This window comes from Mauremys mutica, chromosome 7, assembly GCF_020497125.1.
Source record: "Mauremys mutica isolate MM-2020 ecotype Southern chromosome 7, ASM2049712v1, whole genome shotgun sequence".
Classification (NCBI taxonomy): domain Eukaryota; kingdom Metazoa; phylum Chordata; order Testudines; family Geoemydidae; genus Mauremys; species Mauremys mutica.
Genome location: NC_059078.1, coordinates 21,806,706 through 21,832,817, shown reverse-complemented (window position 1 = coordinate 21,832,817; position 26,112 = coordinate 21,806,706). Strand labels below are relative to the sequence as shown.

The window sequence follows — 26,112 nt, the reverse complement described above, 5'->3', positions numbered from 1 at the left end:
AGGGCGGTGATTTCGCTTCTGTATACGGCATAGGAGAGACCAATACTGGAATACTGCATGCATTTAAAAGAAAGTTGAAAAATTGGAGAGGGTGCAGAAAAAGAGGCATAAAAATATTTGAGGGCTGGAGAGAATGCCTTATTGAGAGAGAGACTTAAAGAGCTCAGTCTGTTTATCTCATCAAAAAGAAGTTGGAGTGGTGACTTGATTATGGTGTCTAAGTACCTTCACAGCGAGAAAATAACAGGTACTAAAGGGCTCTTTAATCTAGTGGAGAAAGGCATGAGAACGACCAATGGCTTCAGTGAAAGCCAGATAAATTTAAATTAGGAATCAGGCACACGTTTCTAACAGTGAGGGTGATTAACCATTGGAATAGACGCTCAAGGGAAGTGGTGGATTCTCTATCTCCTGACATCTGCAGATCAGGACTGAATGCCTTTTTGTAAGAAGTACTTTAGCTAAACACAAGTTATTGGGCTCAGTGAAGAGGTACCTTGATTAAATGCAGTGGTCTGCGCTATGCAGACCATAGAGGGGGGGATTTGATAGCAGCCTTCAACTACCTGAAGGGGGGTTCCAAAGAGGATGGATCTAGGCTGTTCTCAGTGGTGGCAGATGACAGAACAAAGAGTAATGGTCTCAGATTGCAGTGAGGGAGGTCTAGGTTGGATATTAGGAAACACTAGTTCACTAGGAGGGTGAAGCACTGGAATGGGTTACCTAGGGAGGTGGTGGAATCTCCATCCTTAGAGGTTTTTAAGGCCCGTCTTGACAAAGCCCTGGCTGGGATGATTTAGTTGGAGTTGGTCCTGCTTTGGACTAGATGACCTCCTGAGGTCCCTTCTAACCTAATCTTTTATGAGTCTATGCAGGAAGTCAGACTAGATGATCTAATGGTCCCTTCTGGCCTTGCACTCGCTGAATCTCACCTCTTTCCTTGCCCCCAGAATTTTCAGGAATGAGCAAGTGTTTGCTTCCGGACTGGGGGCCGGGCTCCCCTGCTGGATTTCAGGGAGCATGTGGGTACTGTTCCTGGCCTGGCCTGTTGGCTGGGCTTGGCCTGGTTGATCATTAACGAGTTCCTCTTGTTAGCTGATTCTGTGTGTGATATTTCTTCCTCCTTTCCCCAGCTGGTTCTGCAGGCCTGGAACGTCCCAGATCTCTCCGCCGGGGTAAACTGCTCCTTTGAAGATTTCACGGAGTCCGAGAGCCGCATTGAAGATGGGAGGATCTACTGTAGCTCTCCATCTGCAAAGGATGTGATCCCCATCACCAGGGGCAGGGGTGAGTTTCGGAACCACACTTGGTCCATGTCACCTTCACAGCAGCTGCCTAACATACCTTGCAGGACTTTCCCATGGAAGCCACATGCAGACAGGATCTGGGCTAGTCACCGGCTTTCCCCTTATGACTTAGTTCCGCACTTCCCATAGTGCTGTAGACCTTGAAGCCAGCGAGGAGGCATGAATGTCTGGAATAGTTTGATGGCTGCTCAGCCACCCCCAGCCTGTATATTTTAAACTTACATTCAAAGCTCTGCCTCTTTCTAGCTATCTATAGCGTAAATGTGTGTGACAGCCCCCCTCTCTGCCTCAAAGTAGAGGAGAGGGGTAAAGTGTGTCAATACACGTTGGTCAGGGTGTGGGCATTCAGACACACACCATCCCTGCCCCCGGGATGAAATTAGCAGTGCTGTAGTCTCCCCAGGAGAGCAATGCGGAGGCCCTATCATTTGGAGCATTTAAAGCTGGCCTGGACCAGACATGAGGGAATGTGCTGTCAGGATCAGTCCTGCGTTGGCCCTGGGGAGACGGCTGGGTGAGCTAGCAGGTCTTTTCCATAGCCAGCGGTGCTGATGCTGTTGGTGCTGGACGTGCAGCAGTGGGAGAGACTGTTTCTGTTCTCTGCACACTTGTATGTGCATGTAACTGGGCAGCCACTTGTCTCAGGGATAGAGTCAGGGGCACATTCCAGTGGCACTGCTGGGGGGAGCTTGGGGGGGGGGGAGGCCAAATTTCAGTGAGTGGCATGGTGACTTGGGGCAAGGGGTCACAGCGCCAGTCAGATTTGGCCCGGCCACTCCTCCTTCTGGGCCAAATGGTGCAGTGACCTGTTACGCAGAGAGTCTGTCCCCGTATAGCGGCACCCAGGGGAGTCTGCCAAGAACTCGGCTCCTGGAGGCACTGATTCATACGCTGTGTGGGTAGGAGAGGGGAGACTGCAGCTAAGGAAGGGGTAGATGCTTCATTGTGCTCTGCCCTCACCCTCTCCCGCTTCTTGCGTACAGCTGCCTGTAGATGGCCCGAGCGTCTGACTGTCAGTCTAGCATTGCGGTACCCTACAGGGCTCTGTGGCACCTCATTCCCTAGCACTGGAGCATTCTGCAAACAGGCTGATTTTGCAGCAGACTCCACCAGACTCTTTTGCTGGCCTAGACTGTTCCAGTATCTGGTTTGGGTGCCCTCCTTAGCCCCTCACCCTGCTGCTACCATGAACACAACCCAGGGCGCGTGCGCCTCCGATCCCCCCCTCCACCTGCCAGCACCGCGCAGAGCAGGAAGCTGAAGGGGCATTGTGCAGAGCAACTCTGCCTGTCCTCTGAGCCCTGCCAGCCAATCAGGAGGCTCCCTGAAGGAGAGCCCTCCCTTTTTATCTCAGTAACTGGGTGATTTTGTTAGCTATTTGGGGTTAATTGGGATCGCTTTGGGCCTCAGTCAGCCTGGACACAGGCCTCGATTGCTCGCTGCTGTGCCATGTGCTCTGTTCCATAGGCCTCTCTCTGATCCATGTCCGTTGTGCCCGTGGCACCTCTCTGAACAGTGCATGCACCTTGTTCTCTTGCAGGCGACAAGCGGGTGGTGAAGCTCTACTTGAAGTCCAAGGAGACTGGGAAGAAGTTTGCTGCTGTGGATTTCATTTTCTACAACTGCAGCGTCCATCAGTCGTAAGTGACCTGGGCTGCGTGAGTGGGTTCTGGGGAGGGGTCAGAGTGGGGCACGAGAGACGGAGACAGGCAGAAGCAGGCAGGGACAGATGCCAGCTATGCACCTAAGAAACGTGTGTAGACAGGCCCAGAGGGTGCTAGCTGTGTGCTATGGCTCAGTGGGATTTGGGGTAGGATTGTTCGCGATCTAAGCCATCTGGTCTTCCCCTAAAGTTTGGTGTAGTGAAGGGGCAAGGACTGGGCCAAGGTCCATGAGAAAAGGGGAAACCTCTAAACAGTCATAAATCCATCCCATCCTTGTTGTGCAGCTGAGAGAGAGGGAGTGGGAGTCCATTCCTGCTGCTTCTCCAACAGAACCGTTTGCAAAGTTCCAGTCAGACACACCTGTGCAATCTCATGCAAGGCCGTCGTGCTGCGCAGGTGGCACTCAAGACAATAGGGTGTCTTGTGAAGGCGTGACTTGGCCTGCAGAACCGGAAAGGGAAGAGCCCACAAGTGTGACATTCTGAGCCTACGCTGGGTTTGCAGGACTGGCAGTTAGATAGCCCCCCTGCACCCAGCCTGTTTCTTTACTTGTAAACGAAGCGCTTGAACCTGGAAGCAGGTATAAGACAATAAACATGGAGCCCCACAGTGCCTCTTTTCTACAGTCGCTGCTCATAGCAGAAGCTCATTTGAAAACTAGGATTTTCTTTTTGGAAAGCTTTGGAAGAAACAGGAACGAGTTGGATACTCACCAGAATGCAGAATCCTTAGCAATTCCTGTGACTCAACCTCCTCTTTTAGGGCCTGCGCATCTTGTTACGCCTTCGAACAGTTAACATGCAGGGCAGGAATGACTTGGCTATGCAGAACTCATGAAATCCTACGTTTTCCTAGGCCTGTTGGATGGCAGGATGGGACGATCCTGCGAGGCTGAATGGAACATCCTGCATATGGTGGGGCATTTGCCCAGGAGTTTTCTAAGTGGAAGTAGCTGTGGATTAGCTTTCTACCCAGACTCTTTTGGAACCTTCTTTAAATGTGGATCTATGGTGTCTTTGAGCCATGCTTGTGATAAAATATGGGGTGGGATATGCAGTGGGTCTATTGGGATATGCAGTTATGGGTGATACACCCCATGCGTAGATAACATGGCAATAAGTGTAGTATGCAGACTTTAGTTAGAGAAGAGTCTGGGGTGTATTTGGGCAAAAAATTCAGAACTCAAGAATGTGAGTGGTTCTGTTCTGCCAGAAACCCTGCATTCAAGAGACAGGATGATCAATGATTCCAGCAGAGTGAATGTCTGGCAATGTGTGTTGGAAAGTTTCCTGCAGAAGAGTTTAGCTCCAAATCAGAGGGGCAGCCTGGAGCTCTGCTACAAAAAGCCTCTTCAAAGACAATTCATCAAACAAGCTGAGTTTTCAACTTTGATCAGGGAAAAAGCAGTTGAGAGGCGGGAGTCCCGGAATGGTGCCTGGAAACCTGCAGTGAATATTCAAGCTTCAACATCTGGGGCTGCTGGTGAACAGAAGAGCCTGAATACACCTATCTCTACCTATCTGCCAGGGAGATGTCTGTATCCAGGCGGAATTGGGAAGGGCCTCTGGGGCATAAAGGCTGGGCATCAGAGCAGAGCAGACAGGACTGTGAGGCGGACAGTCGAGGCTGTGATGTACAGACAGGAATGCTCCCTCCAGGTGTTTTGTGTTGGGGAGGTGAGGCCGGTCCCGCGTCTGGCAATTTGGTACTACCTGCCGCTTCTTCAAAGAGCAGATCTTTTCTCCCTTGCAGAGCGAGGGGTGAAGAGAGTTTTAAAACTGGACTTTCTCTCTCACCTTGACCCAAGAGAAAAGCTCTGTCTCCCTTCATGTTGTGAGATTTCAGTACCGTTAGATCAGCTTGGGCTGGGGAAAGTTGCATGTCATTATTTTGCAAATTTAAAAAGCAGGTGTGATTTTAAAAAAATAAATCAGTAAAAGAAACAAGAGTTTTAACTACAAGTGGCATCAACCGTGGCCAGATTGGGGGCCCATTGTGTTGGTCTAGAGGGGAGAGATGCGGGGCGAAGTGGCATTTTATTTTATGGGCATGACGTAGAAATAAAAACCCGTAACAAAAATCCCTGCCTGATTTATTACCAGGTTGAGGTTTGATTTTGGATGCATTATTTAAAAAGGCTAATTATGGATGCATTAATATTTATGGACTCTGGGTTGGAGCTGATAGAAAAGTCCTTGTTCAAGGCTGTTGAACATTTTTATTATTTTCTTTACGTCAAGGATTTTAGAGTTTGGAGGCAACTTTAATTGTGTGCCCTGCAGTCAAGTCATAGCCAAAGAACACAACAGTATCCAGGGTGATGCAATACATTTAAATACCATTTTGCAGACAGGTGGCTTTAATGGATGTCTTCAGAGTTAATAGCCTTTTGGATCCAGGTTTCATATTTTGCAGAGGAAAATCTATAAGTCAGCCTGATAAATTCTGTATTAGGAACAATGTGCTTTTCCACAAGGCTAATGTTTTTACTGTCTAGTTTTCTGATCACCATGTATTATGTTTTACTTTTACATTTGGGCAGCTTCTCTTAGGGTCTGAGTGTTGAATCATTCCTCTGCTTGAGGATGAAAGGTTTGAGAGATTTTCAGATCATTATAGAAGGATAGAAGAATTGTGGGCCAGCTGAAATTGGAGTAGCTACCAGGAACTCTAATGAAGTTCCACCAATTTACACCAGTGGAAATGCTGGCCCAGTGTGTTCTCAGCAGAGCTCTGGAAAGGCACTGAGAAAATTTGCAGCTAAAATCCATTTGCAGAATGTGGGTCTGGTCCTGCCATGCGTGGAGAGCCTTTGATTCCTGTTGCCATGCATGAAGTGGGCTCTCTGTGCATTTTCAAAGGGCCCTGGGAATCTTGGTCTAGCTGCAGGGGAGGCTCGAGTAGGGGAACAGTATGTTACCGCTCCCACCCCCCACCTTTTTATTTTTAAGTGACCATAGATAGATTAGCATAACCAAATCTCTAATGACTTTCACTGGCATTTCTCCTTTCCCTGGTTATAGGGAGCTCTGCTTGGGGGGGCTTAGAAAGTCTTTCCCTGCATTACTGCTAATCACCTCAGATGACGACAGCAGAAAGAATTTTAAGCAATCTCCTTTACTTTTCCGCTTTGCTGCTGCTTGTTTTACTTTTTGGACCTCCTCAGCTTGGGGGAAGGGAAACCTCAGGCTGGTCACTTGCACTTTCTATTTCTGGTGGGTTGTGTGCATAGTGCTACCATGTTGGGTTTTCTGATAGCCCAGGGGAATGTTGAAATCAACAACCACAAAAGGCTGTTTATATTGAAAGCTTTTTAAAAAATCCATGAATACATTTCGACTGGTGTTAGGTTTTTGTAAATGGCCTCTCCTCCCCCTCTCTTACATTCCTTTCCAACATTTCCAACCTAAATCTCTTGTTGCCGGCTACAATTTTCATAAATGGTTAGCGTTTTACAGTGCCCAGCTTTAGACGCCATTAAAGGGTCTGATTTTCAGAGGGTGGATGAAAATCAGGCCTTTTAAGGTGTCTCAAGTCGGGCACTAAAATCCCTTGAAAATCTTGTCCCAGCTCCCTTCAAGGAGGAGGTGAGATCTTGATCCCACATCTGGACGTCATTCAATCCTCTTTCTCTTGTAATTTCCTCTGGTGCAGGGACTCCCTCGGTGGCGTAGGGCAGGCAGAGTGGCCTGGTGTCACCGTCCCCACACAGTCTGTGGCACAGGAGTATGCTATGGAGTGGGTCAGGGAGGGAAGAGGCCTGTTGGGGCTGGAGGGCCTGTGCGAGTGTGCCAGCTATTCTGGGCTGCTGAGCAGCCTATACGTAGCTGTGGGAAGTTGCCGTAAGGTAGAACAGCCAGTAGTGCTGCTGTAACACGTGCTGAGGTTTGGGCTTAGAGTTTTGCCCACTGCCATCCGGAGCTGGGCCTCTTGCAAGGTGCAGGTGGGAATCAGAGCCCTTGTTTCCAGTGTAACTGCCGCATTACAGCATCACCAGGAAAGCAGACCTTGTCCTGAGCATCGCGCTTGATTTAAAATAGAAACGCTAGGTTTGCTTGAAAAGCCAGTTTGTGTTAGCAACAAAGATAATGCACCTTATTCCTGATTTCTGTAGTAACCTCTTGCAAGGGAAGGACACTGACAAGGAGACAGGTAGGGGATTCTCAGTAATGGCCCCTTTTGGGAAGCTATGGCTTTCCATGCTCCAATTAACAAATAGGAATTGGGAATTGCTTGGAGTCCTCCTGGTAAATCCGAGACGAGAGGAGGATGGGGTTAGAACTCTCTTTTATAAATGCCCCCATGAGTTAATCTGTTTTGACCTTGTCAATATTTTCCAAACTGCTTTGAGAGGGGAGAGCCGTGACAGAGCCTCGCAACGATTCTCTCATCGCTCTGCTTTACAGAGAGAGGAATCACCCTGACACTAGGAATTGGAGGCCTATAGCACCTCTCAATACAGATTATGTAATTCTCACTAAAGTGCTGTTGACTGTTGACAAGGTTGCCCCACAGCTGATTTTTCAAGGCCAGTCCTATGTGACATCTAGCAGATGCGCAGAGAAGAATCTAGTCTCTATCCTTTCAGAAAAAGCTGCGGCAAGACGACTCAGGCTCCTGTTTGTTAAACCTAGATTAGCACAAAGTGTTTGACTATGTACTTGTTCCATGTGCTGGGGGCGTCTGCAGTTCTATGTATAGTGACTAGATAAGGCTGAGCTTTCCCTGAAATGCCTGGGGGAGGCCTTTGGTTAAGGGGTAGCTAGTTAGTGCTCTTAGTGTGAAGTCTGAGGCTAGAGCAAGCTGTCCTGAGCCCACGGCTCTGTGTGTTTTCACTAAATCTTTGGCTGAGAAACATACAGAATAATGCTGGGCCCTGTTGCACTCCCTAGTACCATGCACATTTCGGCATGGAAAAGGGATTTAGCGGCTTCTATGACAACATTTTCTCCTCCCTTACCCTGGATCACAAGGAGGAGACTCTATGGGTGGTGGGATCAGTTCATGGAGAGGAGCTGGGCTGATGGGAGACATATTTCAGCTTTATAGAGCACAGAGTAACAATGTATAGCCCCAGGCTGTATTCTCCTTCTGGGATCTTTCCTCTGCAGTGGGGATTCTCCTTAGAGTGTGTGTGTGTGTGAGGCGAGGGGAGGGGGGTCTCTGGGGCAGCCATTAACTGTGGGAGCCCTGTCAGCACACCTGTATTTGAGCCATGCTTTGTGGAGCAGTGGAGACCCAGAGCTGATGCAGAGACACAGACCCCCACACCAATGGTAGGTGCCTCCCCCTGACCCTGAATTCATGTGAATCCACTGGGTTTGTGGGCTGTCCATGCGGGCTGGTCTTTAGGTCAGGGGTGCAACCCCCCAGCACCCCCCGTGATGGGATGATTGTGTAGGAATCTCCCCAGGGAGAACCTAGTGTAGGTTCCTTCCCTGCTAGCCCAGCCCCTTGAGGATTTTCTGTCCCGATCAGGTGCACACTGTTTAAAGGCTACTCCAGCTGCTTTGATAACCCAATTAGTCATTCTGTGTCCAGATGATACGGCCCTCCTTGTAAGCGTTAACTCCCTTGTCAAGGTGTTCCTCAGGAAATTGAGTCCTCTTTTAGAGATAGGTTCCCTTATCGACTTGAATAGGGACTGTTCTCTGGCTACGTAGGTGAGTGAGAAATCTTCCTTGAAAGTGAGTTGGGAATTCCAGAGAGAGAGAGAGAGAGTGAGCTCAATATAGGGACACACTTCTGAAGGGAGAACTCTGCTGAACTCAGACATCTAGGCAGGGGAAAATCATAGATATGAGAGCAGGAGGGCTGGCCTGTAGGAATATAGGGACTGCCGGACTGGATCAGAGTAGGGGCCATCTAGAAGAGCATAAGAATGGTCATACTGGGTCAGACCAAAGGTCCATTTAGCCCAGTATCCTGTCTTCCGACAGTGGCCAGTGCCAGGTGCCCCAGGGGGAATGAACAGAACAGGTAATCATCAAGTGATCCTTCCTCTGTTGCCCATTCCTAGCTTCTGGCAAACAGGCTAGGAACACCATCCAGTCCAGTGTCCTGAGTCCGTTAGTGCCCAGCCCTAGCTGCTTCAGAGGAAGGTGAAAGAAACCTCCCTTGTGGAAAACCCAAACAGATTTGTTCCCAGTATTTCTTTGGGGGGGTCCCCCCTCTGGAATCTCTTGGTCAGAGCTTCCATTGTGGCTTCTCTCTGAAGTCTTGAGCCAGAACCAGAGGGACTCTGGGGGCAGGGTGGGGGGAGGTTTAAGGGACATGGGGGCTAGTTCCTCAGTTTCTTCATTTTGATAAACTGGCAGAACATTTGGGTTTTAACAGAAGTTTGTTCAGACTCACATAGCCACCTATGCAGAGATGAATCCATTACAAAGCAGCAGCCCCACTAGCATGGAAACAAACTCCTCCCATTGGCATAGGGGAATGGAGAAAGTCAAATGGCATAGGGAGCGTAGTTGTAGCCATGTCGGTCCCAGGATATTAGACAGACAAGGTGGGGGAGGTAATGTCTTTTATGGCACCAACTTCTGTTGGTGAGAGAGAGAAGCTCTCGAGCTCTGTGTAAGCTCAGAACCTTGTCTCTCTCACCAACAGAAGCTGGTCCCATAAAAGGTCAAATGGTGATAGGGTACCTGATCTGGATGGATGGCAGGATTTTGGAAGGTCACAGGGGGAACTTGGTTGATGGGAGTGGGATGGCACTTTGGATTGGGGAAATCACGCCTGGGCTCACACACCCATCCTCTGTGTAATTCTCGTATGTGAGACATTAATGCCATCAGGTGCTGGCATAGAAAACAAGGAGGCCCAGAGCTCTGCCCTCAGGTGGTGACAATGGTGGCCTTAAGGACCATCAGTGGTCAATAACTGAACCTCCTTACCATCTCCCAGCAAAGCTGTTCTTTCTTGGAGCCTCCACCACACCGGCCCTGTGTTCTGAGCTCCCCCTGTAGGCTGTGTGGCAGCAGACTGCCCATAAACCCTACCCCAGAACGAGGGAACGTCTAGGGTGATACTGTTGCACAAAGAAGGAAGCGAAGCAAAGGAAGCTGGTTTCGTTTCTGCTCCACTAGCCCTGTGGGAAAGGGAGAGGGGGGCCGGAGTTGGTGTTTGTCCGATGGGGAGGCAGGAAAATACATTTTATTTATAAAGCTTCTTTGAGGGCATCACAAACAAGAGGCCCAAATAATACAGAAATGGCCGAGCAACAGTAACTCTACCACATCTGCAGTCGGGCGTCTTTCTAACTTTAGGCATGTGAATGCTGCTGCGGTTGAATAGAGCAGCCCTGTCTCACAGGTCAGGCTTTTGTTATAAGTCTCCATTAGGCAAATGGGATTTTAATGCATTGCTTCAGGGGCCGGGTGCTGCATGGCAGTGTAAGGAAGGCAGGGGCTGGGCTCGCTGCTAGCATGTGAATCACTGCAGCCCCTGCTCACTGCACAGACTCTTCCAGGCTCCTCGCCCTGCTGTTGCCTTTTTCCTTCTTTCTTCTATAGCTTAAAACTAATTGTGTTCCTCAGGAAAGTGTCAGCTGTTGGTACTTGCTAGAGCCAGGTGTAGTATGGACAGGCATTGTGCAAACTCTCCTAGCTCTGCTCGTGCCCCGCTGTCCAGACCTTTGGTCCCTCTGCTGTCCCTGTCCCAGACTTCCCACATGGTTCTGTCTGTGCCCTGCAATTCAGATGCAATTGGTGCTTTACAAAACAAGTACAGATCACATCCCATCCTGCAGATCATTTAACTTTAGGGCCTGATTCTGCAACGTTTACTCCCAGTGAGTAGCATTTACTTATGTGAGCAATCCTACTGCCTCTAATGGGACTGTTATGCTACTTGTTTGGCGTAAGGGATGCAGAATCAGGGCCTGAGTTAAACCAAGAACAACATGAGGAGCTGGGGACACACAGCGGTGTAGGGAGGACAGGGGCAGGTCGATAAATTCCCTGGGAGAATAATGTGCACATCTTGAGGTTTCTTTTTTTAAATCTAAGGCTTTGGTTGAAAGGCCTCCTTGAAGCTGCGACTTTTCAGGAGGGACTCCGAGAATGGGAGGGAGGGGGTGTAGTGAGCAGGGTCAGGAGGGAGTTCCAGATATGGGGCAGCACGAAAGGAGGTGTAGAGGTGAGTTCAAAGAGGCATCCACAGAGACGGGTTGGGTTGAGCAAAGAGAGTGGCGTGGGTGTAAAGGAGATGAGAGCCAGCCTGCAGCACTCCTTGCTCTTTCAGTCCTAGGTCTCTCTTGTACCCTGGTGAGTACGAAGGGGGCTGGCAGTTTGGTGACACGGACAGAAGTCTGCCATAGACTAGCAGGAGACTGCCCGAACTCGTGGGGTTCTGTGGCGGGGAATGCCATCAACCCACTGATGCCTCCCACTAGCACAGGCCCCCTTACACCACCCCCCATCAATGTGTTCTGCGGATTAATGGAAGCAAAGCACAAGGCGCTTGCAATGCAACCCCCCTCCCTCTCGGCTGCCACTCCAAATGTAGGCTATAATGGAATGTAATATTTCTAAGGATGTATCTTTCATCCTGAGATACGGTCTTAAAAGTAGCTCGGGGGATCTTAGGAAGTCAGAGGGAGCTGCTATGCGTATGCAGATGCTGTTTCCATCAGCACAGATCATGTATATAATTTTCCTTTCCAGTGAATCTCTCTTGTTCTGCGTGTGCTTGTAATAGAACTTGCCCCCTCCTCCCCTCACCTCCCCATGGTTTGCTCTGTATCCTTCCTCCAGGGCCGGCTTGTGTAGAAATCACTGCTCCAGGCAGTGCTCCCCACCAGCAGGGCTTCCTCCTAGCACCTCGCGTGAAAGAGCCCAGACTGCTCACGTCAAACACCTGCCTCTTTCTTTCTCTCGCTTTTGGGGAGCACCTTTGGCCATCTTCACCCTGCATCTTCCTTCCTTTCTTCCTTCCTTCCTTCCTTCCCTCCCGTTCTCTGCTTGTTTCCCCAGTCAGGCTTATCTCCCCCCTGTGGATTCTTGTTTTATTCTCTGCCTTCCTCTCTCTCTGCACAAAGTGCTGAAGAGCTCTCAGTGCGCTAAGCTGGAGATGAGAGAAGTGAGTGGATTTGTGCTCCAGGCCATGCACCTACCAAAATAATGGCGAGGTGCACTCCGTGCCTGGGGATGAGAGCGAGTGAAGGTGAATGAGGAACGATGCCACCCCATTGGACTCAATGGAAAGACTCCTGTTGCTTCGCTAGGCTTGGACCAGGCCTTGAGACATCACGAAGAATGCCATGGGGACTTGAGCTGCCTGCTTCTAAACTGGCTGACAGGAAACTGTCTCCTGATGTTGTGATCCACAGGTTCTTGGACTGGGCTCTGTGGAGCTGATTGTGTCCTAGCTGGGATTTCAGGAGTGACGCTTTCTACTCTCGATAGCCTTCTCTCCATATAGCCTGGTGACTCTCCAGTGGTATCCAGAGACTTCCTTGACTCACTAACCTCAAACACCCCCCTGCACTGCCACTTGGTGCTCCTGTATCAGATGTTTCTTTGTGTAAATTGAACCTTGAGCAAATTCACAAATGACCCCAGAATTGGAAGGAAAGCAGCCCAGCTGTGCTGTCACCTAGCAGGGGCAGCAGGCCATGAGTGGAGACTCTGGCCTCAGACCCAAGGCTCAGTATCCCCTACTCAATGCTGCTCCTCCACCTCTCTTTCTGCAAGGCTTTGTGTTTATTAGGGTGATCCTTGTTGGCTGCAGACCTCACTGCTCTTTTTCTAGGTGGGGGACCTACAGCCATGATGCACCCCAGCCCATTGTGGCCCCCTTAGAGGTTCCAGGGAAGACCCTGGACATGGATCGTTTCAGGACTATGAGCTCCTTGGGGGAGGGATCTGTTTGTACAGCACCTAGCACAATGGGCTCAGGCTTCTAGGAGCTACAGTAATACAAATAATAAATCATCATCATAATGCTCAGAGACCCTTAGGAGGCAAGGAGGGAGAGAGTGTGACTGGCAACTCTGCTAGTCTGCCTCCTGGTGGTTGCCGCCAGTGAACCCAGTCCCTCGGGGTAGGTTTCTATTTTGCCTAACTGGAGGTCTTTGCTGAGTTTGTCTCCACTCATGTGACACCTGTCTCCACCACTTGGAGGAGGCAGGAGAAATTGCTGGTGAATTAGTTCTGGATAACATGGTAGCTTTGCTGGCTGGGGCTCTAAGCCTGCATTTGGGTCTGTACTGTGGCTCCAACATAAATAGTTTCCAGCCCAGTTTGGTTGGTTGTGGAACAGGTGCGATAGGAGAGTTGCTGTCTGCCCCAATGTCTAAAGTTTAAGGGCGGGTGTGAGGGAGATTTCCTCCAGTTATCAGGAGTGATGAAAGCTTTTTAGTTGATAAGTGACGAGGAATTAAAAATGCCTGACGGTGGGAAGCAGGAGAGAGACTGCACAGATGGCAGCATGCTGCCGAGCAACCTGCCACTGCATCGGGAACAGACAGTAATGACAAATGGACACTTCAGGATAAAACCTCAAACGCGCAGTACAGCCTGACATTGGGCAGAATGCGCCTCTCTCAAATGCACAGCAGAGAGCTCGGGCTCTTTTGTGTGCTTTGGCAACACCAGGGATCCAACGGGGCCAGTTTGCCGTGATTCATTGAACCAGTAAGTTTTGCTGCTAGAGGTATCTCGTCTCTAGAATCTCAGCTTTCATTATCTTCTCTCTAGCATTTGCTTCCTGTTCTGAAGGTTGTTCTTCATAACGACAAGTGCAAACTAGTGCAGTGGTGTCTGAGTCTGCAGACTGCTTGAAAAGTTAGCTCTGGGAGAGGTTTCAGCTTCCCATATTCATTTCAAAGGGTTCCAACACCTAATCGTGATCATTTACATTTCAAGGCTGCTAACTGTTTCACTGCTGATCAAAGCATGCAAGGAAAGAGGGACAATCAGATCTCAGTAATCAGCTTAATTTGCAACAAGGAAGATTAAGGTTAGATATTAGCAAAATATTTCTATCTATAAAGATAGTTAAACTCTGGAACAGGCTTTCTAGGAAGGTGGTGGAATCCCTATCATTGGAGGTTTTTAAGAATAGGTTAGACAAAAATCAGTCAGAAATGTTCTAATGATACATAATCCTGCCTCAGCTTGCAGGGGTGGACTAGATGTCCTCTTGAGGTCCCTTCCAACCCTAAGTTTCTATGATCACAGTGATAGGCCTGGTATGACAATGTCAATAACATGGTTTGTCTCATTCTGGCATCATGAATGAGAAAGCTTAGGCTGCAAGTGGAGTTCAGCAGAATAGAATTACTAGTTTATTGTCCCACTCTGACTCCTGGACTTACCAAGGAAATATTGCTGAAGGGAGGGGAACTGGAATTGGAATTGACTAGGGTAGGTAAGGGTAACACATGTCAGAACTGTGTTTAACTCTGCTCTAGTTTAGGTTCCCTAGTGCTTGTGTTCTAGCTGCTATATGTTTTATAGAGAGTTTGGCCAGCCAGTCTCTGTTAATGCCACTGTACATTAGGGATTCCGTAACAGTAACTATAATATAATTACATTTGATATCTTCATGGTGGAGGGGAATCCTAGCAAGAGGTAACAATGTCACGCAGAACTCCAGGAACCGGCACTTTAGAAATGGCTGTCTTAGGTTAGAAAGAGCCTGAAGGTGTAAATTAAGAAATTAAAATCCCTGGAGGCTGCTGAAGAATAGCTTGTTAGAGTCACTAGAAATAAGTCTATTCCCTGGCAGATGAAGAGGAAGCCAACAGGCCAGCGAGAACCCAGTGTGCTTAACTGGTAAGGTACACACGGCCTAAAGTATACCTGGGGATACCGGAGACCCAAGTTCCCTGTCAACTGCATGGCACCCTATTTAGTGCTGCACAGATGCTCAGGGAGCCCTCCCGGGGACCAGCCACAGCCAGGGGAGGGGTGCCCCTTCCCCAGCCCCAACCTAGACCGGCCCCCAACCTGCCATGGCCAGGGCAGTTTGCCAGCCCCAACTATGCTGCAGCCTGGACCTGTTGCGGCCGGGCGGGCCAAACCCGGATGGGATGGCGCGGCCTAAACCCAGGCAGCCCGGATCTGGCCAGGGCAGCACGGCGTGGCCCGGACCCAGCCACGGCCAGGGCGGCTCGGCTCGAACCCCGCCGTGGCCTGGACCTGTTGTGGCAGGGGCGCACCTCGCCGAACCCAGCCCCTGCCTGGACCTGCTGGGGCTGCGGGAAGGGTGCCTATCCTGCAGCCCCAACCCTGGAGCTGTCACGGCAGGGAGAGGCGCCTCTTCCCCCCAACCCAGGTCCCCTCTCCCTGCTGTAGCCCCGGAGCACCCTCCTGCACCCCAAACCCCTCATTCTTGGCCCCACCCCAGAGCCCGCACCCCCAGCCAGAGCCCTCCTCCCCACCCAACCCTCTGCCCTAGCCCTGAGCCCCTCATCACCAGCCCCACCCTAGAGCCCGCACCCCCAGCCGGAGTCTTCATAGCCCTGCACCCCAACCCTCTGGCCCAGCCCTGAGCCCCCCCCCCCGGCCCACTGAACCCCTCAGCCCCACCCCACCACATGAATTTTGTTATGTGCACTGATATGAAGGTGATGTGTGGCACATCACCTCCATACTGGTGCACATAACAAAATTCATTCTGCCCATGGGTGGGAAAAATTAGTGGGAACCCCAAGACTCAGCCCAGGGGAGGCTGGGAGAAGGGAGTGGAAGATGTTTAGGTGCACTCTTCACTCCCCTCCCACCTCCCCATACACGGCTGGAGTGCTCTGCCTCGGAGTGGAGCTCATGGCCTCAGTGCCTTGTAGGATCAAGCCCCCAATGTGGGACTGTCCCTCCCAATTCAGGACTGATGGCAACTCTAGAAGAGGTCTGGAAGCATTAGGCCATGACCTGAAAGAGATGGGAAGAAAAGACTGCTTAGCTTTGAAGTTAACATGGGAAAAGGTGTGGGTCACAGATCCCTAGGTGGAGTCCTTCTCTCTGGTCCCATCTTCTCCTTGCCCAGGGCATACCACATATTCCCCAGTGTTTTTGCAGCCTCATTTTAAATGTCCAGAGTTATGGAGGCTTGAGAGACTATGAAACAGTCTGAAAAATCTCATGTTTCTTCATATTCAGCTTGTATTTGCCGGAGCTCCATTTCATCCTCTTATTTCTGGTGGTACCACTGGGCCACCCAAACAGTCTACTCTGCCCTCAGTGATCATCCCATCAGGCGCTTGTACCCAGGAACCCCCTTTGACCAACCTCTCCATGGATACTGCTTTACTGCTTGGATTAATTGCCAGTCTCCCATCACCCTGATAGCAGATTTGTCTGCCTCCCCGTCCCTGCTTGAGGGAGGATAGGAACAATCCTTTTGCTTTGTTGTTTGTTTTTTTCCCGCTCCGCACCACCCCATCAAAGCTACTGGAGATAGGAGGCTACAGCTGTGCTTTTAAGTTGAATATCTGCAGCTGAAATAAAATTGCATATATTTGCATAAGGAGCATCTCAATTAACATATTTGTGGGTAAAGCAACAAGGGCTGTTCATTTGGAAGTGAAAACGTGAGCGAAACATGGAAATGACTTCAGCCCCTTTGCAAGCAGCTTAATTAAATATTTCCTTAGTGTGTGCGCATGGATTTAAAAAGCCACTGCTGTATATGTAATGGGGTGTGAAACTCTAGAGCAAGGAGCTCCGTCCCTGCAAAGCCCCAGGTGTGTGGATTTGTACAGAAGCTGCCTGTACCTTGATCTGTCTGAGCAGGCATCTATGTCATACTCACCATCCTTGTGTTATCCCAGCACCTCTGAAGTGACAGCTCGGCCCGGAGTGCAGGGAGGGGGGAGAGGGGGGAGAAAGAATTCAGCGTGATTCTTGAATTGGTTGGAGCCTCCTATTTGGGAGGCGTTCTGTCTATTTCCTTACATTGCAGATCTAGGCTCTCCCCCTCCCTTTCACCTCCTTCACCGCTCTCCCTGCGAAAGCCCCCCAGGGGGTGCTGGCATGGAAGCCTGACTTGTTCAGAGCTGGGGTTCAAGGTTAGCCTTTCCACTCTAGGCAGTGCACCGGTCTCATTCCTGCCAAGGGCCCTGTGTACCTAAGGGTGTCCCTGTGTTGCCATGTAATTGCTGGGGGCCCAGCTCTGCTCTAGTGGGGACAATGGAAGCAGGACAAGCCCTTTGTTGGGGTAATCTATGCTGTGCTGCTGTTCTTTCCTCCCTCTTGGTTGTCTCCCTGCCTCCCCCCATCCCCCCCGCTGCTTGTCTCCCAATCAGCAGGCCAGGTTTGGTTCCATGGCACGCTCTTGCTTCTTGTGGGCCTGGCTTGAGAGTAAGAGTCCTGGGTTAATTTAGGGCCTTGTGGGGTTGTGACAGCACCTTGTCCTGAAGGAGCCATGTTCTGATGGAGGCAGCTGTTGTGGAGTCAGGACTCAAGTGGTGCAGACCTGAATTGCACCCTTCCCAGTGGAGATATGCCCCATGCCAGCAAAGCACTGAGCTCCTTGGTGATTTACCCTGGAAGCAGTGATAGTGTCAGAGACTGTTGTTTGGTGTCACCGAGAGACTCCCCGTTCATTTATTTAGCTACTTGCTCTGCGCTAAACAGCTATTTAACAACCACATTAATATCTGGGTGATGGCTTAGAGCTGGGATTCTGCCTGTGTTGAGCCCTCTTGTGATGTGAGATCGCCATCTGTACTAGAAATACTCTGTGTCAGCTGATCCTGGACCTGAAGCAGGCTGTTAAAGCACTTCTGAAATGTGTCTTACAACAGGATGGTGGCCTTGTGTAGACTCGGAGAAATGGTGTTTCTGAAGAACATATTAGCTGTCACATTTTAAACAAAGTCCTGTTTAAAAGTGTATTAGCACCAAGTATAGAAAGGGTTTAATACCTTGGCAAACATGCTAGCTGGGTGTGATCAGCCCTAGGCTGCGTGAATATGTAGCAAGGCCAAAATACCATCAGGTTAGTAGAATTCTTCCCAGGTGAACAATCCCGGGGGTGGTTTGTAATAGAGCCAAGGAAGTGTCAGCAAACAGCCTGTCCAGACCACGAGCACATGGGCCAGGATCGACAGCTAACACAAATCCAGCAGCGCTTGTTGTCCCGCACCGGGGGCTCCGGCCTGAGCGCATTGCCCCTTCCCACCATCCCCTCTGTGTGGCTCAGGCTGATATTTCACACTGAATCCCTATGCCCAGCCTTGGGACCAAGGACATAGTGCTGCTATAGTGGGTAGGTGCGAGGGGCTCTGTGCCATTCCGATGCTGCAGGCTTGGCTAGCTGCTCCGTTTCTCCGGGAATCGGCTGACATGCTGAGGTAACTCCAGGTCTCCTTTTTGCGTCCAGCTCTAATTATGGCGCTTTGGAAGGGCTGCAGTTGTGCTCTTTGTGCTCAATAAAAGCTTCCTGCCTGCCATGTCTGTATCCTACCAAAGCTGTCCCTTTGCAAGGCGTCTCTGACACAGAGACTTCAAAGTACAGGAGCACAGCTCTTGGGATCAAACAATGGTGAGCATGGGCCCTGGGGAGATGCAGAGGAGAGAGAGGAAGGGGGGCGGAGAGCGAGACACACAGCTAGAGCAAAGGGGGAAACACACACACACACAATCAGCCAGAAGGAGACAGAAAACCATGGGAGGGATTGAGACACACAAACAACCAGAGAAGGGGGTGGGAAACACAGGCATAGCCCAGCGAGTGACCAAGGATGTGGGAGGGGGCCGACAGAGGGGGGGTCACACACATTGCATTGTAAGCAAGTGAAAGGCGCTTCAGTCATGAAATGTTAATCTGACCCAACCTTTGGCCAATTATAATTTTCCTCTGAATGAATGTGCATTAATGCAGAGGGCTTTTTTCTCCCTGCAATGGAGGGGCCTTGTTCTGACTCCATTTGCTAAAATTGCCTTTCATAAAACCAAAAATAAAGCTCACAAAGTGTGCAATTCAGCCCCCTCATGAGCAGGCGGGAAGGGAAGGGCCCAGCGCTGCCAAGTTAGAGAGAAGGGTCGCCCGCAGGTCCCCTGCCTTTGAGCACATGGCGTGTGTTATCACCACATGTTTTGACGGGGAGCAGAGGAGGAGAACGTGGCTGGGACAAGGGGAGGAGCGAGAGAGACGCTGTAAACTTTGTATACAGGCCCTGGAGTGGATGGTTTGGTATGGTGGGGGTCGGGGGCTCCCCTGTTAGAAGCCAGACTGACCTCAGGGCCCCAGGGTAGTGCTTTGACGTAGGGAGTGGAGGGGTGACTCTGTGGGGCCTGTCAGCCCTCTGACTGTGCTCTGTCTCAGTGCCCGAGGGTGGAGCGAGGGGGTGCTGTGCTGCAGGTAGCGGGGTGGGTGACGCAGTAAGGGGTGCTCTCCCCTCTGTCTGTGTGCTGCCCCCAAGGTGGTGCTAGGTGGCTCTGTGCTGTATCAGATACAACAATGGCTCTCAAATTTTTTAACGGTGACCCCTTTCACCTACCAAGCCTCTGAGTGCGACCCCCCCCCCCCTTATAAATTAAAAACACTTTTTTATATATTTAACACCATTATAAATGCTGGAAGCAAAGCGGGGTTTGGGGTGGAGGTTGACAGCTCACGACCCCCCCATGCAATAATCTCACGACCCCCTGAGGGGTCCCGACCCCCAGTTTGAGAACCCCTGAGATACAACCATGTGGATAAGATGTGAAATAGAGGCCCTGACTTTTCATGGTGATTAAAAATCCTGTAGCACTTTAAGCAAGAGTCAGGACGTTAACCCCTAGATGCTGGCCAAATTTGACTGTGGGTTCTGCCTCCCTAAATCCCCCTGCAGGTTCAGTTGGAGAGCGAGTGTGTGTTTTCACCTCTTGTCCTAAATTATTGTGTGGCCTGATGTTGCCATGGGCCATTAATACAGCTGCATTTCTGTGGGTGGAGGAACGGGCCCTGTTGCAGTCTGTAAGGCGCTTTGGGACCACAAGAGGTGGTGACTGCCTGACAGTGTTTTGATGCTACCTCACGGGCTCTCTCTCCCTACAGCTGCCTGTCCTGCGTGAATGGCTCCTTCCCATGCCACTGGTGTAAATATCGGCACATCTGCACCCACAACGCTGCTGACTGCTCCTTCCAGGAGGGGCGTGTCAACATGTCTGAGGTAAGGAGCCGTAAAACTGCTGCCCCCAGAGTCTCCAGCCAGAGTCTGCTCTGCTTTGGTTTCTGACATGGACTGTGTTTGCTGGCTTTTGAGGGAGAGATCTGTAGAGCTGCAATCCCTTCTCTGTCCCCCGAAACCTTCCGAAATCTGTGACGGCCTCAGGCCTGCAGCCCCCCAGCCAGGGCTTGCTCGTGGTTTCTGTTGCCTGGGCAGTGATGGATGCAGTTGTGGAGATTCTCCTGGGCTGTTTCCCTGCCTGGTTAGCCCCCAGTGGCATCATCAGCTTGTCCTGATGCTCAGTCACTGTGTGAGCCATTAAGAGTGAAGCCTGGGGGGCAGTATGTCCATTACAAACCAGGCCACCGGTGATTCCTCTCACCCTCCCGCACCTCATCTTATCTAGGCAGCTTCAAACCCGCTACTATGTTAGACCGTTAACCCTTCATGTGCTGCAGTCGCAGGGGGCTCCCAAGTCATTTAATTGCAGTTACTTCGTGGAGTTAGAGACTTGTAGAAATTAGGCCAAACTTTCAACTGGCCATTAACACTTGCAACCCCAGTGTGTGCAGGCACATATGAGCGTCACACTGTGTATGTCTCACTACACCCATGAACAGCCGTGGCCGCAAATGGAGTGGGACATTGGCTCATGAGACCATCTCAGCCCATTCCTTCAGGAGCCAGTGCCGGACTGGTCCTGACAGCATACGCTTTGTTCAGGCTAGCTCCGGATGGCTCAAGCAAAGGACCTGCCTTTTGAAGTAACTGGTGATTTGGGAGTGTCCAGCTTGAGACACCGTTACAGGGGCCTGGTTTTCAGAATGAGAGCATCTGCCCTCTCCGAATGTGTCTCAAGCTGAGCACCCAGCATCACAAGTCACTTCTGAACAGTTAGGCCAGAACTCCCGCCATTGCCTGTGGGGAATGTTCCATGCCCTGCCAGGGGTAAGAGGTGTAACTAGGACTGCATGTGGTGGTGTGGTACCAGGGCGTGTGAAGCTGCAAAACCTATGGTGTGACCACTGACTTCAGTGGAGTCAGGATTTCACCCATGCTGTGTTATAGGCCTTCCAGACGGGACTCAGAGTTCATGCAGCTTGTTTTATCTCTGGATGGTGGCCAGAGGTCCAGCAATGCTGGCATGTGGCTTCCTGCAGCGGCCCAATACGGCCCAAGTCCACGTGGCCATTTGCACAATGTCACTAGAGCTGGGGTCAATGGGAATTTCCTTCCTGACCCCCTGCGGTGATGCGCTAATGCCCTGAAGACAGCAGTTGAATCCCCTTCCGATTCAGACATGCGTGGCTGCCGGCCTTGTTGTCCTGTGTTGCTAGCTGCCCAGCCTGCTGCGGAGAGCCAGTGAGTAATGAAGGTTTCTCTCTCCCCAAGGGTGTCTGTGTTAGACTGAGCTCTGTGCTTTCTGTCACCATCTGCTAAATTGGAAGAAAAGGGCTCCCTTAAAAAGCCATGTGTTAGGAGCGCTCTATTAAAAACTACCACTTGCCTAGAACTGTTTCCCTTCGGCCCTTCCATCGCTTCCCCTTTGCAGCTCGATTTTGTCAGAGGTGGCACTAACCCTTCCCATGCTGGAAGCTTTAGACTGAGTCGCCAAAGGCAAGGAAATGTCTAGTGGTTAGAGCAATGACCCTTTGTGGTGTGTGCGCTTCTGGGGCTCTGCAGGTCCTAATAGGTGCTTTGGGATGCTCCAGACACCCAGAGGCTGGTGACTGATTTACTGTGATTGAACTGCACCTGTTCACCTCGTCCAGCGTCTAACACTTATGCACCTGAATACTGTGGGGGTAGGGGTGCAGAGAAGAGGCAGCGCCTAGCTGTGATGAATTTCTGGGCTCAGCCAGAGTCTGTGGTTCTCTCTAGCTCCCAGGTGGAGTAACACAGCCTGTGCTACCGTCACCGCACAGACGCTCCCTAAGGCTACATTGGCATGATGAGCTGGAGGTGTGATTCCCAGCTGGAGGAGACATACTCATGCTAGCTCTCATCTGAGCTAGTGCACTAAAAATAGTGTCGTTGTGGTACCGCAGGCAGCCGGGAGTGGTGGCACAGGCTAGCAGCCTGCATATGTTCCCGCGGGGTTCAGGCAGGTTTGTACTCGGGGCGGCTAGCACGGTACTGCCACTGCCCATGCTACTGTGGCCACACTAGTATCTGTAGTGCGCAAGCTCAGATGAGAGCTAGCATGAGTATGTCTGCGTGAACAGGGGATCAGACCCTCCCCCAGCTTGTAGTGTAGATGTAACCGACATCCTGGCTTGCTGATACACTACAAGGAACAAGTACTTGTAAATACCTGAGAGAGGTGGTTTTGAGGTTTTCTTTTAAAACGGGTGCGTTCCTGTTGGACTCAAACTGTCATAAACTCCTTCCCCCGCTATCAAATGGTGCTGATCAGTTTAAAAGCAGCACTGCACTGCATTCTGGTGATTTCCTTGGCTGTCTGCCCCCGGAGATCGACCTACCGCTTGCGTTTCTGTCTGATGGACACGCAGCCCTCAACGTTAGGCACAGAGGTTAGCTCGCCCTTCTGCGGTTTAGAGCCATCCTGTTCTGAAGGCAGGCCGAAAAAGCACTTGCTCTTGGAGGGGCCTCTCTGGATTGGAGGAGGAATTAGCAACACTGGGAAGTCAGGCCTCCCATTTGCCTTCCCCCAGCAATTAGCAGAGAGTGCTAGAAATAATGAGGCTTTCTGAGGACAATCTTCATCCTTGTTTTAGACGTGGTGTGTGTTGTCCCCCTCCCATCCAGACACCTGTTAGGTGCTTTCCCCTTTCTCTGCTGGGGTATGGTACCAAGAAAGGCACAATGGGCCTTCTTCAGGGGGATGGTTCAGATGTGTTTCTTACTGGGGAAAGCACTTGACAAAGTGACCTCGGGGACTTCTCCCCCGCCTGCCCATTAGTGGGGAGGCTGAGATCTGGCAGAACTCATGTCACGTCAGGGATCCCAAGCTAGGGCTGGGCCCAGGGAGCAAGGGAGAGTAAAGCTTGTACTTTCCCATGTATAAAAAACAGCTAAGATTTCCCTCTTGTTTTCCTCTCTCCGGGTTTATGAAATTCCGGCTGGCTCAGAGACATTCACCTCCTCAGCAGAGGGATCTTCCTATAGAACCCAGTCAGCCCTCCGACCTGGGAGCAGGCCTAGATTCGCCAGAACATTGCCCCCCTCCTCATTTCACAGGCTCTTTCCCGTAGCCACCCCTCCTCCACAGTTCTGGGATCTTTCCTCCTGCCCTCCTCCCACCAGAGATGCGTCCTATCCCCAGCCATCCCTCACAGAGACCCCTTGGTTTGCCTTCACCCCCCCCACATCAGCTATGGGACCTGCCAATAGCCCAGCCAGTTAACTCCCTGGCCCCTGTCCAGTTCTGCTCCCGTGCTTAGGGTGAGCAGAAGCTTCCTCTCAGAGAGCCCCCTCCCATAACCATTGGGAGCCTTTCCTCTTCATCTCTTGCGGCTGGTGCTCCTGAGTCCCCAGCACGGGGTGGATAAGCTGGCGCTCCTCTGGAGTAGCTGTGAGTTGGTTCCACCTCGTGGGTGGCTCACGTGCAGAGTTAGATGGATCCAACCGTGAGTGCCAGTGCAGCCTAGGTGCCTTCATTAGTATTTTTCACTTCCCTCTTGCTACGTCGTTTCCACCCTGACTCCTGTCACTGCAGCCGCTCCGGGCTGACGAGCGTCTGCTCGGCATTGAATAGGTCAAGCTCCCAGCGACGAACCATTCATTTTTCTTTTCCCCCTCTTTTGTCATTTCTGGGAGCCTGGGCCCTCCAGGAAGGAAGCGGAGAACTGGGCAATTACTCATCCAGAGCCCAGCCATCAGCAGCACAATTACTCTTGTGCAACGGCCGCTTACGTGTGAGGGAGCGACTTTATTTATGATAGACCCGATCCTACATGCCTTTCTCGTGCAAGGGGCCCATGGAAGTCAATGGGCCTGATCCTGCCGCTCCCACAGCACAGTGGGGCTGCTTCCATGAGCAAGGCAAGAGGACCTGGTCCTGTGTACCTCATAATATCTCGGATACATGATCTGGAATCAGCGAGGCCCAATAAACACAGACCCCAACGCTGCTGTTTTCCAGAGCAGCTGCACTTCAGGGCCCACATTTTCGGCCAACTCCAAAATCGCACCTGCAAACTGTACGGTCAGCGCTCACAGCCCTTGAGCCACATACCTCCCTGTTCTGCATGCACACATTAGCTGTGTCTGCATGTGCAAACCTCGGCAGGCAGAAGTTTGGAGTTACCTTTGGAGATATGATCCTAAAAGCATCTGGAAATATCCTCAGGCTCTTGTTTTCTGAGACATGGGCCCTTCCCAGAGGTCCACGTTTGAGAACAGGCACCGTGTGGGTGAGATCTGGCCCTGGCCAAACATTGGGGAAAGACTCAGGCAGGACCTGAGCCTTGTGTGATGCTTGGAACAGCTCCGTTGAGGTCACTTTCACTTGGGGGATCCTGGCTGGGGTGGCGAAGTACTGGCAGACTGTCTGCCAAGATGCCCCTCCCGGCTCCTGCTGCTCTACCTACAAAGCCTGTTTTCGGGAAGTTTTCAAATGAGAGCAGTTCAGACACAGATCCTGATGAGCCCCGTGAGTGTGTAGAGGTTGCTGCCGTCCTCCTTGGTGCTGGGCCATCGCCTGCGGGTCAAATTAAGAACAGAGACTCAACCTGACGCTGAATTTCTAGCCTTTTGTGGGTGTGTGTCTAACCCTCAGAGTTATTTTAAGCAGGGCTTGGTCTGGCTGAATTTCAGCTTGTTTGAGTGTGGCCAGTGAGGTAATGGAAATCTCCTGCCCCCAGTCAGTGGGTTAACCCTTTCCTTGCTGGTTTTCCTCTTGTACCTGCTGTGCTGTCATTGCCCAGTAAGCTCTCCTTGTAATCAGGGGCGCACTGCGAGGCGCCTGCTGCATGAGGCAGCCCAATGGGTGTATTCTACCTGGGCCAGTCTGGCGCACTCAGCAGCGGAGCAGTGCATTCCCCTGGAGGCTCCTGGGCACTGGCATCACAGAAGATGCGGGCTACGTGGGGCGTGTATGGAAAGCTGGGCAGCACAGCAGGTGCTTGCTGGTTCATGAGAGCAGGCCAGGAGGGATTGCGGGTTGGTAGGCGCTATCACTCATTGCATTTGTCCTTGTGTTTGTCCAGGATGTGTCTGGGAACAGCCAGCACCCTGCCGCTTTCCTGCTGCCAGTGAGAATTAAGCCCCTGCCCCAAGGCCATTGGTGGGCTTGGAATCCCTGGGCTTTGGTTTCCTGAGGTTTAACTCCACATTGCTCTTTGACCCTCTGGGCTTTCCCTAGGAGTGCGGCGGGAGGGAAGGCCATGATGCTGGGGGAAGAGCAGGAGCTCCCCTCTCCTGCCCCACTTTCCCACTCATAGCGCTGGCTGGGGAATGTGATCGGCCATTCAGACTGAATTATCTTTTAGTAAAAGGCTGCTCTGCGGAGACAGGGTCCTGTGTGTCTGCTGGAGGGGAGTTTGCCGTGGAATTGGGGAGGACCATGAAAGGCTCGTGCTCTGAAGGCTGTAACGATCTGTGGCGAGCTCCTGCGCTGAATGCAGTCAGCTCTTCCCCCATTCCCAGGAGCAGGTGCTGCTCTGAGCTGTGGAGACCCAGTCGGGCTTTTGGGGCATCCCTGAAGCATTGGAAAGACTCACAGCTCCTCTGCCTTCCCCCAGAAAGGATCAAAGCCCCTGGGTGGAGGATGGCCTCCTTTGGGAGCTTGGCAGGGCCTCCTTCAGCCAGCTTGGGTGGAAGGGGTAGCAGGGAGCGACTCTCCAATGCTACCAACCCACAGAGCAAGGGGCAGGGCCTGGCAATGAGTTCAGGGTCTTCCCTTCTCCTCCAGACCTTATGGCAGTGTGCAGAGCCCTAACCACTGAACCCCCGGCCTGGCCTCTGCAGCACTGACAGGAGTAAGAGACCAGGAATGGAACCGGGCCCTTCTGTAGGATGGTGCACCCGGCCCCCAGCTGCCGACTGCACCAGCACCCACACCCGCAGGACAAGC

At 51.4% G+C, this 26,112-nt stretch overlaps 1 protein-coding gene across 5 annotated transcripts in view; it reads left to right on the top strand.

Moving 5' to 3' along the window:
* The window catches only part of PLXNA1 (plexin A1), a 290,782-nt gene that overhangs the window by 152,994 nt on the left and 111,676 nt on the right, over nt 1–26,112 (top strand). For all 5 annotated transcript variants that reach the window (XM_045025437.1, XM_045025436.1, XM_045025438.1 and 2 more), the window contains 3 exons: nt 1,134–1,287; nt 2,848–2,947; nt 19,964–20,078. In XM_045025437.1, the coding sequence (XP_044881372.1) occupies nt 1,134–1,287; nt 2,848–2,947; nt 19,964–20,078 (369 nt within the window). The remainder of the gene's footprint in view (nt 1–1,133; nt 1,288–2,847; nt 2,948–19,963; nt 20,079–26,112) is intronic.